At 40.9% G+C, this 17360-nt stretch overlaps 2 protein-coding genes across 4 annotated transcripts in view; one reads left to right on the forward strand and one right to left on the reverse strand.

Moving 5' to 3' along the window:
* The window catches only part of tmem67 (transmembrane protein 67), a 219944-nt gene extending 213859 nt beyond the window's left edge, over window positions 1-6085 (reverse strand). The window contains exons 1-2 of the mRNA XM_067979343.1: window positions 5896-6085; window positions 1062-1153 (exon numbers count right to left, since the gene is read on the reverse strand). Coding sequence (XP_067835444.1) covers window positions 1062-1153; window positions 5896-6085 — 282 coding nt within the window. The remainder of the gene's footprint in view (window positions 1-1061; window positions 1154-5895) is intronic.
* On the forward strand, window positions 390-13728 carry LOC137313043 (RNA-binding protein 12-like). 3 transcript variants are annotated; one of them, XM_067979345.1, is made up of 4 exons: window positions 390-452; window positions 6493-7342; window positions 8022-8090; window positions 10346-13728. In XM_067979345.1, exon 4 carries the CDS (start codon window positions 10374-10376, stop codon window positions 12591-12593), a length of 2220 nt encoding a protein of 739 aa, XP_067835446.1. In that variant the 5' UTR covers window positions 390-452; window positions 6493-7342; window positions 8022-8090; window positions 10346-10373; the 3' UTR covers window positions 12594-13728. The 3 variants fall into 3 exon arrangements, with proteins under 3 accessions (XP_067835446.1, XP_067835445.1, XP_067835447.1); XM_067979344.1 differs by lacking the exons at window positions 390-452; window positions 6493-7342 and adding an exon at window positions 6352-6429; XM_067979346.1 differs by lacking the exons at window positions 390-452; window positions 6493-7342; window positions 8022-8090 and adding an exon at window positions 6407-6429.
* The last annotated feature ends 3632 nt before the right edge of the window (window positions 13729-17360 follow it).

Below are 17360 nucleotides of genomic sequence, written 5' to 3' on the forward strand. Positions count from 1 at the left end.
TATACTCTCCCACCAGTAGTTGTGCTGCCGTGCCTCCTTTGGTGTAAAAGTATTGTAGTAAAAGTGAATACGAAGTGCATGCAGATGCAAGATTTTTAATGTATTACTAGTCAATCTCTCATGACATTGCACACAGCAAATCAGAAAAGATGGTTTCTTTTAGCGACCTCTGTTGTCTTCATGTAGTAGTTTTTCTCCTTCTGTTTCTCTTTCTCATGTGATTCTCTCTTCTTAAATCTTTTTGCTTTACACTCTCCCCTTTTGCTCTTTTTGGCCTAGAAATTCAACAGTTCCTACACCTGAATGGATCGGCCCGAGGCACACCTAATATTGGGCCTCGGGTCTCATTATCATCGAACCGGAGAGCTGCGGACACCTAACCGGTGTCCCCGGTTAACTCGTCAGAGAAGTCTTGAAGATTGGGCTGCTGTGATGCCAGCAGCAGCCTTCAGGTAAGTCCTTAATGGGGATGGGAAGGGGGGGGAACACAGGGAGGGGGGGGTGACTGGGAGGAGGGAGATCGGGAGTAACCAGGAGGTTGACATTGGGAAGGGTGGGTACTGTATCTCTGTGTCTTAAGCATGTTTATTCTTTTAATGTCTTTGAGGTAGACTGAGTTAACACTAGGCGAGGCATCATTTGGGAAGGTTCCTAAGTTTCTTTATTCCTCAGTAGATGTAACATATATAACACTGAGTTTGATGAAATTCATTTGGTACAATCATTACAATTTCTGTTTGAATACTGTTACAAAAAAACAACATGCATTCGACTAACTCACTTTGGAGAATCTTACCCTAATGAAAAAAGAATAGCCTCTCTCTTTGTTACCTGTTCTGACAATGAAGGCAGAGATTACTTCTCCCCCACAGCCTTTCTGCCAAGCCTTACTGGTCTTCTGGTGTGTGTGTTGATTTTGTGTTATTGGTGTGCTGGTTTAGGGTATGTTTCTTTTCATTGTTCTATTTCCCATATACTGTGCCTTTCAATGATTAGGTTGCAGATCTAAAATTGGTACTATGTATCGCAATTCAGATAAAGTACTAAAGCAATTTACATACCGGATATATTTCTGGACATTTTTGGCAGGCAATGGAAGGGCCACCTTTGTTAGAGGTTAGTTGGTAACCAGGCAGGCACACACATGACATACCTGAAATAAGATAATACATGATTTTGAGTCAAACCAAAATAGTACATACAAGTCAAACTTCTGTGACATTGTATCTGGGTGACAAGATCCAGTCTACTCTTCAGGTGAAGAGGAATTAGAGGGCAGGAGATAACTGGAGTACAGTGCACAAACATAATTCAGTCGCCATTTTAAAGTTACATATTCTGTCATTATTTGTATATAATACTTTGATTTAATATTACTTATAGTAAATAGCAAAATTTAGGGCAATTTGGGAAGCTGAGAAGTGGAGTTGGTTGAAACATGGGAGTTTTTCTATAACACAGGCTAAGGAGCTGGGGTCCCAAAACTGAGGTCATTGTAGTATCATTGTATGTTACAGCACAGTAGGAGGCCATTCAGCCTATCATGCTTGTGCTTGCTCTTTGAAAGAGCTATCCAATTAGTCCCTCCACCCTGCTCTTTCCCCATAGCCTTGTATTTTTTTCCCTTCAAGTATTTATCCAATTCCCTTTTGAAAGTTATTATTGAATCTGCTTCCACCACCCTTTCAGGCAAAGCATTCCAGATCATAACAATTTTCTGCATAAAAAAAATGTTTCCTCATGTCGCCCTACGTTCTTTTGCCAATCATCTTAAATCTGTGTCTTTTGGTTACCAACCCTTCTGCCACTGGAAACAGTTTCTCCTTATTTACTCTATCAAAACCATTCATGATTTTGAACATCTCTATCAAATCTCCCCTTAACCTTCTCTGCTGTAAGGAGAATAATCCCAGCTTCTCCAGTCAAATCTCCCCTGCACCTTCTCTAATGCCTTGACATGCTTCCTAAAGTGTGGTGCCCAGAATGGAACACAACACTCCAACCTCCAGTGTTTTATAAAGATTTAGCGTAACTTCCTTGCTTTTGTACTCTGTGCCTCTATTAATAAAGCCGAGGATCCCAAATGCTTTTTTGACAGCCTTCTCAACTTGTCCTGCCACTTTCAAAGATTTGTGTACATACTCCCCCAGGTCTCTCTGTTCCTGTACCCCCTTTAAAATTTAGTTTATATTGCCTCTCCTCATTCTTCCTACCAAAATGTATCACTTCACACTTCTCTGCATTAAATTTCATCTGCCATGTGTCTACCTATTTCACCAGTCTATGTCCTTCTGAAATTTGTTACCGTCCTCCACATTGTTTACTACATTCCTAAGTTTTGCGCTCTACAACCTTTGAAATTATTCCCTGTATACCCAAATCCAAGTGGTTAATATATATCAAAAAGAACAATGGTCCTAATACCAACCCCTGGGGAACACCACTGTATATTTCTCGCCAGTCTAAAAAACAACCGTTCACCATGACTCTCTGCTTTCTGTCCCTTAGCCAATTTTGTATCCACGCTGCCACTGTCCCTTTAATCCCATAGGCTTTAATTTTGCTTACAAGTCTATTATGTGGTACTTTATCAAATGCCTTTTGAAAGTCCATATACACTGGATACTCGAGGGGTGGTGGAGGCAGATTCAATCATGGCTTTCAAAAGGTAACCGGATAAGTACTTGAAAGGAAAAAAATTGCAGGGCTACGGGGATAGGGCGGAGGAGTGAGACTAGCTGGATTGCTCTGACATAGAGCTGGCATGGACTCAATGGGCCAAATGGCCTCCTTCCATGCTGTAACTTTTCTATGATTTTACACATCAACCGCAATACCCTCATCAACCCTCTCCATTACTTCATCAAAGAACTCAATCAAGTTAGTCAAACACGATTTTCCTTTAACAAATCCGTGCTGACTTTCACTTGTCAAGTGCCAATTAGTTTTGTCAAGTGCCAATTAGTTTTGTCCCTGGTTATTGTCTCCAGAAGTTTCCCCACCACCGACGTTAGGCTGACTGGCCTATAATTGCTGGGTTTATCCCTTTTTTTTTGAACACAGGTGTAACACTTGCAATCCTCCAATCCTCTGGCACCGCCCCCATATCTAAAGGAGGATTGGAAGATTGTGGCCTCTGCAATTTCTACCCTTACTTCCCTCAGTAACCTCGGATGCATCCCATCTGGACCGGTGACTTTTTTACTTTGAGTACTGCCAACCTTTTAAGATGTGGGATATCATTATAGCATGACAAGTCTATTGAGGTAGTTTCCATTATAAATGTGGAGATGAACATTTATAATAGGAAAAAGTTGACAAAAAAGTTGACAACAGGAAGAGAGGTTTTGTAGGCAGGAAGTATGTGCAGACATAAGATTTTATTATGTTACCAGTTGAGTTCCTGTTGCATTGCACTCAGGGGGAGTCAAGACCAAGTGTAATCTTTAGGTGAAGTGGGACTATAGGGCAGGGGATAATTGGATCAGGCATACAGATGTAATTCAGTTTCTATTTTAAGATCATTCATTCTCTCCTAATTTTTATATTCCCATTATAAATTCCTATCTCTGTATTCAATATTGGAAACTGGCTATGAAAAGCTGTAACACTGTAATTACACTCTTCCACTGATGGTGGCAAAGCCAGCTCTTCTGGCCCTACAACCCTTCCTGAACTCTTCATTACTCCAACTTTGGCCTTCTATACATTCCCGTCCCTTCACCCCACTATTTGTGGCATCTTGGTTCTCTTCTCTGCAACTCCCTCCTTAAATCTTTCTCCACCTTTAAAACCCATCTCTTCAGCTAAGCTGTTCATACGTCTCCTAATTTCTCCTCCTGGCTTGGGCAGCAATTTTCATGGTCATTTTTCTGGTGCTAGCCCATAAAATGTCACATTTATTGAATTCAATTTCACAATTTGTCATGGTGGGATCTGAACTCATTACTTCTTGGGTAGCTAGCCCAACACCATCACCACTAGGCTAATCTGTGAAGTGCATTGGGATGTGTCTTTACATTAAATGTACAATATAAACATAATTCGGTATAATCTAAAAAAAACTTTAGGTAAGCTAAATTTAATTCAAAAGCTCCCTTAAATCACATAAAATCACAGTATCTACCATGCAATGGAGGGGGGGAGGGATCAGCCAGGTGTTCCCAACCAGTCTCGCTCAAAGTGCTCAAATAATCTGGATGATTTAGGTAGTAGAGCAGAGTTTTAACATCAGACATAGTTGTTAGGCTCTCTTGTTTCTCAGTTTGGACATTATAATTTATTACTTTAAATTCAGATGTTCTGTGATTATCTTGGATTTATTGCTTATTTGCAAGTGGAACTACTCATAATAGATTGAAAAATGAACCAGACACTGTATGGGCATTTCACATTTCTATCTTCCTATGTTTTTTTTTTGTTGTTAGCATTTTCCAACAAGAAACAAAACAATAAGAAATAAAGTACAAAATTAATAGGGCCACCAACTAAAAGAAGGACTTGCATTTATAAAGCACATTTCACAACCTCAGGACATCTCAAAGTGCTTTACTTTTGAAGAGTAGTTAGTTATAATGTGGGAAACACAGCAGCCAATTTACACACAGCAATGTGATGTTGGCCAGGACGCCGGGGAGAACTCCTTTGCTCTTCGAATAATGCCATGGGATCTTTTACGTCCGCCTGAAAGGGCAGATAGGGCCTCGGTTTAAGATCTCATCCAAAAGGTCTCCTCGTACATGAAACACAAAAAGTCATCATACAGGTGGAGCAGGTAATCCAGAAGGCAAACAGAATATTGGCCTTTATTTCTAGGGGGATGGAGTATAAAAGCAGGGAAGTTATGCTACAACTGTACAGGGTGCTGATGAGATCACACCTGGAGTACTGCGCACAGTTCTGGTGCCCTTATTTAAGGAAGGGCATACTTGCATTGGAGGCAGTTCAGAGAAGGTTCACTAGGTTGATTCCGGGTATGGAAGGGTTGTCTTATGAGGAAAGATTGAACAGGTTGGGTCTATACTCATTGGAGTTTAGAAGAATGAGAGGAGATCTTATTGAAACATACAAGATTCTGAGGGGACTTGATAGGATAGATGCTGAGAGGATGTTACCGCTCATGGGGGAATCTAAAACTAGGGGGCATAGTATCAGAATAAGGGGTCGCCTGTTTAAATAAGGAGGAATTTCTTCTCCCAGAGGGTCGTGAATCTTTGGAATTCTTTACCCCAAAAAGCTGTGGAGGCTGAGTCATTGGATACATTCAAGGCTGAGTTAGACAAATTTTTGATCAGCAAGGGAGTCAAAGGATATGGGGAAAGGGTGGGAAAGTGGAGTTGAGGTAAAAATCAGATCAGCCATGATCTCATTAAATGGCGGAGCAGGCTCGAGGGGCCGAATGACCTACTCCTATCTTTAATGGTCTAAAAGACGGCACCTCTGACAGTACTGCACTGGGCTATCAGCCTAGATTTTATGCTCAAGTCTCTGGAGGGGACTTGAACTCACAGTCTTCTCACTTAAAGATAAGAGAGCTACCAACTAAGCCACGGCTGACAGTGGCAACAGGTGATTTGAATCCCTGCTTATGGTATCCAGTCATGTCTCTTTGCAGGTCCTGGTTCCTCATAAAAGCATGTCTAATAAACCAAACTGTTTTCACTGTAGTTCAGTTTTAAATGCTGCGTGTGTTCTAACTGTGCCCTGACTATAACTGAAAAAAACTATTTTTGTTCAATAAGGCTATTAAGGGGGTATCAAGGCGGGTAGATGGAATTAAGATACAGATCATCCATGAATGGCGAAACAGGCTAGAGGAACTGAATGGCTTACTCCTGTTCCTAACTTGCACTGGACAGCAGCAGCTCCCCACGCACCGGACAAATTTTTACCCACCATCATTACTTGTCTGCTGGTGGGCGCCACACCGCACGCAAGCCATGCTGGAAATATCAAAGTACTGTTTCTTGGTGCAATTCTGAACTGTTTGGAAGGGCAGTGAACTGCTGTAGGAGTGGAGCAGGGGCAGCTGTAGCACCAGCACCGCCACCGGGCCCCACAGTAATTGCAGCGTCCCAGTCGCCATGGTCTGAGCAAACCAACCGTTCACCCGGCTGCTATCCCACAATCCTCCGGGCCCAGGCAGGTCCTAGCAGGGGCGCGCTTCACAATGTTTTCTTTTTAAAAAAAATAAACAACTAATTCAAGCGCCATTCCAAAAACTTGTTAACGAATATTTAATTTGAACCTGCCAACCATAAGTTATTGGAATTTTAAAGCTCAGATAATCGTCCGCTTTGTGTTTAAAGAGGATATGATTTATTCAATTTAAAATATAAAGCTGGTCGGACCCTGTTTTTCCGCCCCCCCTCCCGGCGGGTGCTGCTACGGAAGCGCCATCGTGTCGGTGGCCGGGCTGCGAGCGGACGGGTATGGACTCGCTGCGTCCTCCTTCTATCTCACTTTAACCCTTCTCTTTCCTTCCTTACACAGAGCGGGTATTCAGGCCAAGTGGAGTGTGAGGCCTAGCGGTGTGGGAAGCTGCGGGAGGCGCAGCCAGTGCTAGTGTGGTGAGGCACTCGGGGGTTTCTCGGAGCTCTGTGGGTGTAGCCGGGCCGGTGGCGGCCGTTGTCTCTTTGGATCGGAGACGGGAGACGGTGGAGTGCGGGCCGGAGCGAAGCGAGTCTCCAGGAGCTGCGGTGTGCAGGGATTTAGCTGCAGCAGTTTCCGCCGAGATCCTTTCTGCAGTTTGAGTTTGCGTCGTGTTGTAGTCGAGTGATAGTCCCGGCAGCGTGATATGTGGTTCATGAGGGTGAAAAGCTGGGTTTTGTTAAGGTGTCCGTGTGTATGCGCCCAATCCAGCCCAACCCACTTCCGAACCAACCACCCCATCCCAATCCCAAACACTCGGGTCTGATTTTTGTAGGCGTTACCCCCTCCCCCGGTTGGAGTTGAATTGGACTTCGATTTATCACTTACTTGCCTTAGCAAACGTGATCTGGATTTTGAGAAAAATGACTACAAATTTGCGGGGGGGGGGGAAGAAGCCAAATGACCTTTTACGTGAGGGACTGTTAAATTATAGGTTTATTTCTTCGGCTGGTCAGATCGTGTGTGTTTGAACATTGACCGATAAGGAAGTTTTAAAAAAAACACTTCATTACTTACCACCGCAATCAACGGAACTGCCAATGTGGTTTTTCCTTGTGGTTTGTCTATCCAAATGAGTGTAACCTGGATCAGAAATTGTTTTCATCTTTTAGAGGACGAGAACACCATTGCACATTGAATTACATCGTCTTCAGGTCTTTTGAAAATTCATCTTCCAATGACAGAAAGGAATGTGAGCGTTTGGAACTACTAATTTTATAGTCCGGATTTTGAATTGTCAAGCCGAAGTATCGTTTCTGCTTCACTTCCTTTTCAAACCACTGCTTTACACGTTTCGGAAGAGTTTCGTGCTTGTATCCGATTTCTGCTTGTATGCGGTGTCTGTTAACGTTTTGAGTTCTTGTTTTCGAGTGAACATTATCATGCCTAGACCAGCTAAACTCTCGGTTTAACATTTTTGAATACGTTTTTCAACCTCTAAAGCACTTTGCTAATTCTGTTATCTTGGATAACTTAGGAACTTGAATAACTCACGATCTTCAATTTGGTTAAACTGTGCCTCATGTGGATGGAAGATTTTGTTATTCTCCCGTAAAGGAAAAAGACTATATCGGTCTAAAAATATTTGTTAGGACTAGGATGCGCACCAAAGCTTGCAAAAAAAAATACCAAACAACACAATAGCGGCTATTTTGGTGATGCGTTCAGTCAATCCAGGAGTCTTTTGAATTTTAAATTGGTTTTGGTTATGTAGTTTTAATGTGGAATGTGTGAACACCAAGAATTTGCTCTATTAAAATGTTTCTAATTTATACAAGGTTTGTTCAGTTCCAGTTAGTCGAAATTCTTAGCTTGAGAATCCCAACATTGTGCTCTTATAGGTTTGACCTTGTTCAATTATTTTTTTGCAGTCTGTAAAGTTGGTTTTAACACGCTTGTCTGGGTGTCTTCTGCTTCTTAAAGGAAACGTCCATTTGCAGGTAAGTGTCTTGCAGATGGTAGACGACTGAAAATCCCCTCCTAACTGGGATGAAGCATCAACTTTGTTATCGTCACACAAACCTTCCAATGACACTTATCTTTGAATTTTTTAAATGGAAATTTTATGGTTCAGTAATGAAAAGTGATAATCCTGAACCAAAATAGAAAGTAAAAATCAACTTGCCTTTATAGATTTGTCATTTTGAAAGTAGCTATGTATGGGTAGGAACCTGTGATTGTGCACATCCAGCTACAGAGGACTCTCATTTCCTATGCTCACCCCCCCATCACAATTTCCATGTTTTTTTGTGTGCAGGGTTTCTTTACATAGTGAAGCAATAACCAGGAAATATGCACTTTTACTGTTTTCCAACTGCATTGAGAATTTCTGCTGTACCAAGTATCTTGATAACAAATATTTCATAATGCAGGGCTAGAATTTAACTATGTCTCTACCAACATTTTTTAGAGGTTTATTTTCCTGCTTACCTGAAAACAGATAACAGTAATATTTGTTTGCCAGCAAAACTTTGGCAATCTGACTGTTAATTCTTACAGTTCCTGAGTGGCTTTGCCTATTTACTACTATTTAGTCCAGTGTATGGGAATAATCTAGGATTCTGTCCAAAGTGCATCCTGGGTTTTTTTTGCAATTGCTGGACAGAAATCTAAAATTATAATAGAATACAGGTAGGATTGATGATTTAATTCTACCAGTTTATTGCTGTCCTCTTAGCTTCATTTTAGAAACCTGTGCTAATTATACCTATGCCCTGTGTTGCTAATTTTGCAGCTCTACTGTCTCTAGATCAGACATGTTAAGCAGATCGTGAAGGTCTGCAGTAGTCCATTTAGGGTAGATCAAAAATGTACACACGTCAGAGCTCAAAAATATCTTTTTTTCTGTTCAAAGTATTTGGGGGCAAATAATCATCTAAAGTCTTAAACATGAGGACCATAAACTTTAGATGAGTAATTCAAAAAGTAACTAAATATCCTAGATGTGAGAAATACAAATTCTATGTTGTCAACTGAACTCAATGTAAAAACTGAACGGAACTTTGAAATTCTCTACCCCAGGGGGCTGTGGATGCTCAGTCATTGAGTATATTCAAGACTTAGCGTGATAGATTTTTGGACACTAACGGAATCAAGGGATATGGGGATAGGACGGAAAAGTGGAGTTGAGGTAGATCATCAGCCATGATATTGAATGGTGGAGCAGGCTCGAGGGGCCGTTTGGCCTACTCCTCCTATTTCATATCTTCTTGCCTTGGAGTTGCTACAGAATCCAATCTACAGCATCTGATAATTTCACTAAAAAGTTACTATTGTGATCTACCTGAAAGAGAGCCATCCATTAGACCTAATAATGTGTTGCACAGAGGGTTGCTGAGTCATGTGCATTAGTGTATATCTCAGAATGCCTAGAATTATTTAAGACATTTTGAAAATGGCACAGTTGTGAATTTTATGATGGTGTTGCATTACATCTGATTTTGTTTGGTTCACGTAGAGTTCAGAGGATTATTTAAGAAATAAAAAAACAGGTTACTGGCTTGATCGCTTCCTGAGTTCAATGAGTAGGATTGTGCCCACCACTAGAGTGAAGTTAATTGGTTGGGGTGGACTACATTGTGGGAGAAAAGATGTGATGGTCTCTCTGTGGAGTTGGTAAGTTGAGGTCGTGTTTTGTTTTTGTCTAATTTCAGTGGAATTTTAAATCATGGGTCCTTTTAATAATCCTTGTTTGGAGAAGGAAGAATGCAGTGGTAGTAAGCTGCACTTGGCTTGACAGCAGTTTTGATGTGCCATTGGTGTGCAAATGAAACAGTTAGAAATTTGATCACATTATTTCAGGATGAATTGCATACCACTGAGGTACTGCTGCTGAATTACAATACTTCTCATCAAATCTATTTTTTCACATTAAATACAATTTCAGTCATTTACATCAGACTTTGTGGAGAACTGATATGGCATGGTGGACATCTTCAGAATTTTCAAAAAAAACTCCAGTGCATTTGTGGTGTTAAGTGAGTTGGGAGTTTTTGAGATTTGATGGTTATATTTTTGAAGTGATAACTCAATGTTTTTTTTAAAAAAAAACTTTATTTTGTGCAAAGTAAGAAGAACTTGCTTATTCTTAAAATGAGCATTTCTGACTTATTTATATTGTATTTGGAAGTTAATGAAGTATCCAGAACCTTTTGAAATAATTTGATGTCATCCTGTGTGCCTTTCTTGCCTGCAGGTGACTTTTTCTATTGATAGAGCTCAGCATGGCAGTGGTCATCCGCTTGCAGGGGCTCCCAGTTTCTGCAGGAACCTTGGATATTCGTCACTTCTTCTCTAGATTAACCATTCCTGATGGAGGGGTGCACATTATTGGTGGTGAACTGGGAGAGGCATTCATTGTATTTGCCACAGATGAAGATGCACGGCTTGCTTTGATGAGGTCGGGTGAAATTCTTAAAGGGAACAGAGCAAAACTAACACTAAGTAGCAGAAATGAAATGCAGAATACAATTGAAATGAGTCGTAAGCGATATGCACGCTCCAGTGGAGAAACGTCCAGTTCTAGAAGGTCGGGATCCAGCAGTTCTGGCACAGGTGGGTTAGGTAGCATACCTTCTACACTGGCTGCAAATTTAGTTGCAGCCATGCAACATGGAATTAATAGGGGTGCATTTCATCCCAGTGAAATTGGAAGTTCCGATATGAACAACTATGACTCTTGCATGGATCCCATGATGAGTGGTAATATGTCCGCAATGGCTTTATCTTCTCCACAGAACATTCCAGTTACTCCTGCTTCCTCCATGTCTGCATTATTTGGAATGTCTTCTAGAGAAATGAGTGGTTTGGATAAATTTAATGGCTCTGGGTCAATGGGTCCCTCTGCCGATTCAATTTACAATCAAATGAGAGAACAAGGAGCATCTTTTAATTCTGATGATGTTTACTTGCGTCTGCATGGCATGCCGTATTCTGCGAGAGAGCTGCAAGTAAGAGAATTCTTCCATGGTTTACAAGTTGAAGCAGTTCGCCTAACAAAGGATTATCGGGGTCTGAATAATGGAGAGGGTTTTGTTCGGTTTGCCAGTGCTTGGGATGCAGCTGAAGGACTAAAACGTCACAAAAAATACATGGGGCAGAGATTTGTAGAGGTGTATCGAGCTACAGAGCTGGAATGGGTTTCCGGGGGACCTGATTTGTTTATAGAAGATAGGCATTCAGGTCTAAGCCGAGGAAATCGAGGTCGCTCCCCTCCCCGTGAAGGGAAATATTTCCATTCTCGAACTCGATCACGATCACCTCGAAGGCGCAGATCACGATCTCGTTCCCCTCATGATCAAGATTATTGCGTGCAGCTGAAAAATATGCCCTATGGCATCTCAAAAAAAGATGTACGGAGTTTCTTTGATGAGCTGAACATAGCAGATGACCAGATTTACCTTGTATATGACTTCTACGGTAAAAGTACAAAGGAAGGTTTTGTGAAGTTTAAAAACTCTGCTGAGCATCGTAAAGCTCTAAAATATCATAAGGTATGCATTGGAAACCGTGCAGTTTATGTTTATCCCATTGCTAAAAAAGCCATGTTAGAGTTGATAGACACTGTTAAGAAGCAAAGATCAAGAGAAAGATCTACCTATAAAATTGAAGAAAAAAGATACCAGTCAAGAGAAGAACCTCATTCCTCATCAAGATTGTATATTTATGTTCGTAACCTTCCATTTGACATCTCCAAATCTGAGATCCGTAAATTCTTTGAGGGATTTGGTGTGGCTGATTATGGGATCCACATACTTGTTGATAGTAATGGCATTGGACTAGGGGAGGCTCTGGTCAAGTTCAAGTCTGAGGATGAAGTACTAAGGGCTGAGTGCTTATATGGTAAAAAGCTTGGAGGAAGAGAAGTTTTGCTAAAGCTGGTTACTTCAGAAGAGGTGCTTGAACTTGGTATCAGTTCTGTGCATGAAAGAACCAAAGGTCAAAAGGAGCATGACTATTTTGGTTCATATGGTAGTGGTGGTGATCACTCATTACCTTTTGATATGCATGAATTAGCTGAGCCTTTCTTTGAACCTTCTGGTAGTTTGGGTTCTGTATCCTCCATGCAAGGACCAAGGTATGGCCAAGAAGAAGGACTTTACGGAGGGTTTGACACTGGAAGCAACAATTTTGGAGGCTACAGCGGAGGGGGATTTAGATCTGGATTTGATTCAGGCTATCAAGGTAATATGGGAATGTCCAGTGGCATGGCTGTTGTGAAGGCTTTCAACCTGCCTTTCAAAATCTCAGTTGATGAAATACTGGACTTCTTCTATGGCTATCGTGTTATTCCAGATTCTGTCACTGTACGGTACAATGACAAGGGCTTACCAGCAGGCGATGCTGTAATTACATTTGAAACGGTTGATGAAGCAATGGCTGCTGTTCGGGAACTGAATGAGAAACCGATTGGAAAAAGGAATGTCAAACTAAGCTTGCTATAAGTACAGAGGAACCTGCATTTTAGTTTTTAATGAACAATTTTAGATTCCCTGAAGTAAAAGACAGTTGCTATGTGGCCACTGGTTCTGCTGAACTGCATAAATAACTTAATTGAGTTGTTGTCATTTGTGACTTTCAGGCAAACATCATTCGTGTTGAAATAGGTTTTTGTTTAAGTGTTACCAGAAAATAGTTGGCTCTAGTTTACTGCTTTGGGATATATTACATTTTGTCTTGACTCAATTGATACAGTTTACAAGATTGTATTCTAACTTCGTTCAGTTTCTTGATTTGATAGGGTTTGATAGTTAAATGCTGTCGTCGTCTAGATGGTTTGAAAGTAAACTTGAGTAGTCGAACTTCAGCATGCAGAAGTTTTTCATCAATTTTATTTTTTCACTGTAAAAGGATGATTGAGTGAAACCTTTTAAAGCACTCTGTCCTATATAATATTGTGTGTAACTTTTTTTTAACCATTATATTTTTTCCATTTACCCCAATTCTATTCAAGGAGAATAGTGGTTATGCTGACTAAATTTTGATCTGAATATAGAGATGTGCACAAAGAAGTATACACATACTTTTCCAAAAAGCAAAAATTGGCTTGGAAGTGTACATGTACTGTTTCAATAAACAAAATTCAGCCCAGGTCAGCAGGTAAAAGAAGTTATTAGACCACAGAGAAACCAATTGACCTGATAGCATTACAAAAATTTAAATTTTATTTACTCCTTACATAAGTGTCTATTGAAGGAACATTTTTTCTAAAATGACATTACGTGTTTCTGAATAAGACGCAACTTACTTGATGCTCAAACTGGAGAGTGGATTTTTGTTCAGTCTCCTGTCAAATGGGGGTATTCATGTTTCAGAAGGATAATGAAAAGCAAGTTGCAACATATTCCCATTTGTTTAAAAAAACATAGGAAGTTATTTACAAAATGCCTGTTTAAGGTTCTGGAGTATGGCAGTGCAATTCCATACCTAAATATTTGAATGCATAAGTGGTCCAGAGTTACTCACTCTCTAAATGTACTGGATTTGTTCAGTTTGATCCTTGTCAAGATGACACCAGGAATCTGATTTTTGCATTTGTAGGTCTGTTAACTTTTAATTAAAAATCTTAAATATCTTCAATGCATTTGTGTTTGCTGGCAAAACCTACATTGCGTGTAGTGTTTGACGATTAAGACAACTACTCGTCGTTATGCAGTAAGCATTTTTCTTTGTAACAGCAAATGGTTTGTCATGACTGAGAATGTACTTAAAAGCCGTTTAAATTCTTTGTGAAGATCTTACTAAAGATGTCTGTTTTATCTGTGCGATTAATTCTGCATAATTTTTCTTTCTGCTTTATAGCTACCCTCAAATGGAACAGTTAACATGTGTTGTGCATTTTCTAATAGTGCTTTGAAGCACCTCCATATAGTGCTATTAAGCCCAGTTAAGTATTTGAGATTTTTATCTCTCAAGCCAATCTACTATATGGCTGTGAAGTGAGCCAAGAGGCATTTCTTGCTAGGCCAGAATACCAAGTTCTGAATAGTTTTTGTTTAAGTCATGGAACACAGCACTACAATTTTAACTTCCAAATACAGGTTTTAAAAATGACACAAGCAGTAAAAACTAGTTTCAAAATTAATATCTTTTCATCTATCTGATTACAACCCATTTGCACTTGAGGAAGATCAGTAACAACCAGTGTCAGGAAACCAACTGTTAGCTCAAATACAGCTTGGTTGAATTAAAATGTATGTGTATATTATTTTTATATTGGTGTCATCTTACTGTCAGGTTAAGACAAAAACAAAAAAAGTATTCCATCATTTTCGCTCTACATGAATATATTTGCTAAACAGTGAGAATGAATGGCATAAGAACATTTTTGGGATACAAATGGCCTTTTTTTTTCCATGACAAACTTGGCAGTCTTTTTTTATAAAGGGGTTAGTAAGTTTTTTTTTACTTCTGGATGTGGTGTTATTGGCAAGGCCGGCATTTATTGATAATCCCTAGTTGCCCTTGAGAAGGTGGTGGTGGGCCGCTGCCTTAAGTCGCTGCAGTCCATGTCGTAAGGTATTCCCACAATGTTATGTAGAGAGTTCCATGATTTTGACCCAGCGACGAAGGAATGCTGATATGTCCAAGTCAGGATGGTGTGTGACTTGGTGAGGAACTTGGACATGATGGTGTTTGCATGCGCCTGCTGCCCTTGTCCTTCTAGGTGGTGGAGGTCTTTGGTTTGGGAGGTGCTAGCGACGAAGTCGTAGCAACTTGCTGTAGTGCATCCTGTAGATTGTACACACTGCAGCCACGGTAGGCCAGTGGTGGAGGGAATGGTTGTTTAAGCTAGCGGATGGGGTGCCGATCAAGTGGATTGTTTTGACCTGGGTGGTGTCGAGCTTTTTGAATGTTGATGCAGCTGTATCCATCCAGGCAAGTGGAGAGTATTCCATCACACTCCTGACTTGTGCCTCGTAGGTGTTGGAGAGGCTTTGGGGAGTCAGGAAATGAGCCACTCGCCGCAGAATACCAGGCCTCAGAGCTGCTTCATTAGCCACAGCATTTATGTTGCTGTTGCCGTTGAGTTTCTGGTCAATGGTGACCCCAAGGATGTTGATGGTGGGGGAACTCAGTGATGGTAATGCCATTGAATGTCAACTGGAGGTGGTTAGGTGCTGTCTTGTTGGAAATGGTCATTGCCTGACACTTGTGTGTTGTGAATGTTACTTGCCATTTATCATCCCAATCCTGGATGTTGTCCATGTCTTGCATGTCGGCACGGACGGTTTCATTATCTGAGGTTTTACAAATGGAGCCGAACATTGCAAACAGCCCCACTTCTGACCTTATGATGGAGGGAAAGTCATTGATGGAGCAGATAGTTGGGCCTAGGACACTATCCTGAGCAACTCCTGCAGCAGTGTCCTGGGGTTGAGATGATTGGTCTGTGACAACCCTCTTTGTGCCAGATATGACTCCAGCCACTGGAGAGTTTTTTTTCCTCCTAATCCCATTGACTTCACTTTTATTAGGGCTCCTTGGTGCCACACTCTGTCAAATGCTGCTTTGAAGTGAAGGCCGGTCACTCTGACTTCACCTGGCATTCAGGCCTTGCGTCCATATTTTGACCATTGTTGTAATGAGGTCTGGAGCCGAGTAGTCCAGGCGGAACCTAAATTGAGCATCAGTGAGTAGGTTATTGGTGAGCAAGTACCGCCTGATAGCACTGTTGATGATTCCTTCCATCACCTTGGGAGTAGGCTGATGGAGTGATAATTGGCTGGATTGGATTTGTCCTGCTTTTGTGGACATGGCACACCTGAGCAATTTTCCACATTGTCAGGTAGAGGCCAGTGTTGTAGCTATACTGGAACAGCTTAACTAGGACCTCAGCTAGTACTGGAGCATAGGTCTTTAGCACTACAGCTGGGATGTTGTCAGGGCCCATAGCCCTTACTGTATCCAGTGCATTCGGCCGTTTCTTGATGTTACATGGAGTGGATCGAATTGGCTGAAGACTGACATCTGTGTTGATCAGGACATTGGGAAGAGACCGAGAAGGATCATTAACTCTGCATTTCTGGCAGAAGATGTTTCCAATTGCTCCCGTTGTCTTTTGTACTGATATGCTGGGCTCCGCCATGGTTGTGGATGAAAATGGAGGCTCCTCCTCCCATTAGTTGCTTTATTGTCCACCATCATTCACGACTGGATGTGGTAGGGTTGCAGAGCTTTGACCTGATCCATTGGTTGTGGGATTGCGTAGCTCTGTCTATAATATGCTGCTTTTGTTGTTTAACATGCATGTAGTCCTGTGTTGTAGCTTCACAAGGTTGACATTTCATTTTCAGGTACGCCTGGTGCTGCTCTCAGCAAGCTCTTCTACACTCCTCACTGAATCAGTCACCAGGCTTGATGGTTGAAGGAGTGAGGGATATGCTGGGCCATGAGATCTTGTACAAAATCTAGTCACAAACAACTGTAACTTAAATTTAGGTGGTTTTAATGGGAAAAGGCTTAAGATTCTTTTCATTAAATTGATGAAAATTAGAAATTTTAGGGAATTATGCTGCATGAAATACCTTGTAACATTCACACTTAAGTTTTTAAAAAGGCCTTTAAATGAATTTTGTTAATTTATTAGTCAAGTGGAGAATAATATGACTATCCTGCCCTGTTGAGAAATTATTTTTAAAAAGGCACAGATCAATCAAATCTCATTCATTTTGGATATAACGTCACTTTTCAACTCTGGAAAGTAAGCCTAGGTCTCTGGGGGTAAAATTCCTCAACTTTAGTGAAATTTGGCATGAGGACAGAATTTTGATACATGATATTTTTTGCTTAAATTATAGAGAATTTCATCCCTATATTGGTTTGTGATTTCACTCTAAACATAGGTTGGGGCCTCATGGGGCTTGTCTGATTGCCTTTGAGGGGTTGGAGAGGAATTTGTGACAGAAATTTGCTGAGTTGGCTACAGGTATCTGTGGAAGAGGGGAAGGAATGGAGGAAAGCAGCGATAAGTCCAGTAAGAAGTGGAACAAATGCCTATTGGCCTGATGGTCTTATCCTGAGTACATAACAAATTGGACATTTCTTCAGGAAAATATAGTTTTGACCAGCTGCACAAACTTAATTCTGAATCAGTATTGTTTACAAATTTGTACATTCAAATGTTCAGAACTTGCATTTGATTTGTGTTAAGACGGCCCATAAAAGATTAGATTATGTCTGGTCTTCAGACATTTTGAGCCAAATTATGA

This window comes from Heptranchias perlo, chromosome 3, assembly GCF_035084215.1.
Source record: "Heptranchias perlo isolate sHepPer1 chromosome 3, sHepPer1.hap1, whole genome shotgun sequence".
In the NCBI taxonomy this organism is placed as follows: Eukaryota; Metazoa; Chordata; class Chondrichthyes; order Hexanchiformes; family Hexanchidae; genus Heptranchias; species Heptranchias perlo.

Excerpts from the sequence above, each read along its gene's own strand:
- LOC137313043 (XM_067979345.1), top strand. The coding sequence starts at position 10,374 with ATGGCAGTGGTCATCCGCTTGCAGGGGCTCCCAGTTTCTGCAGGAACC.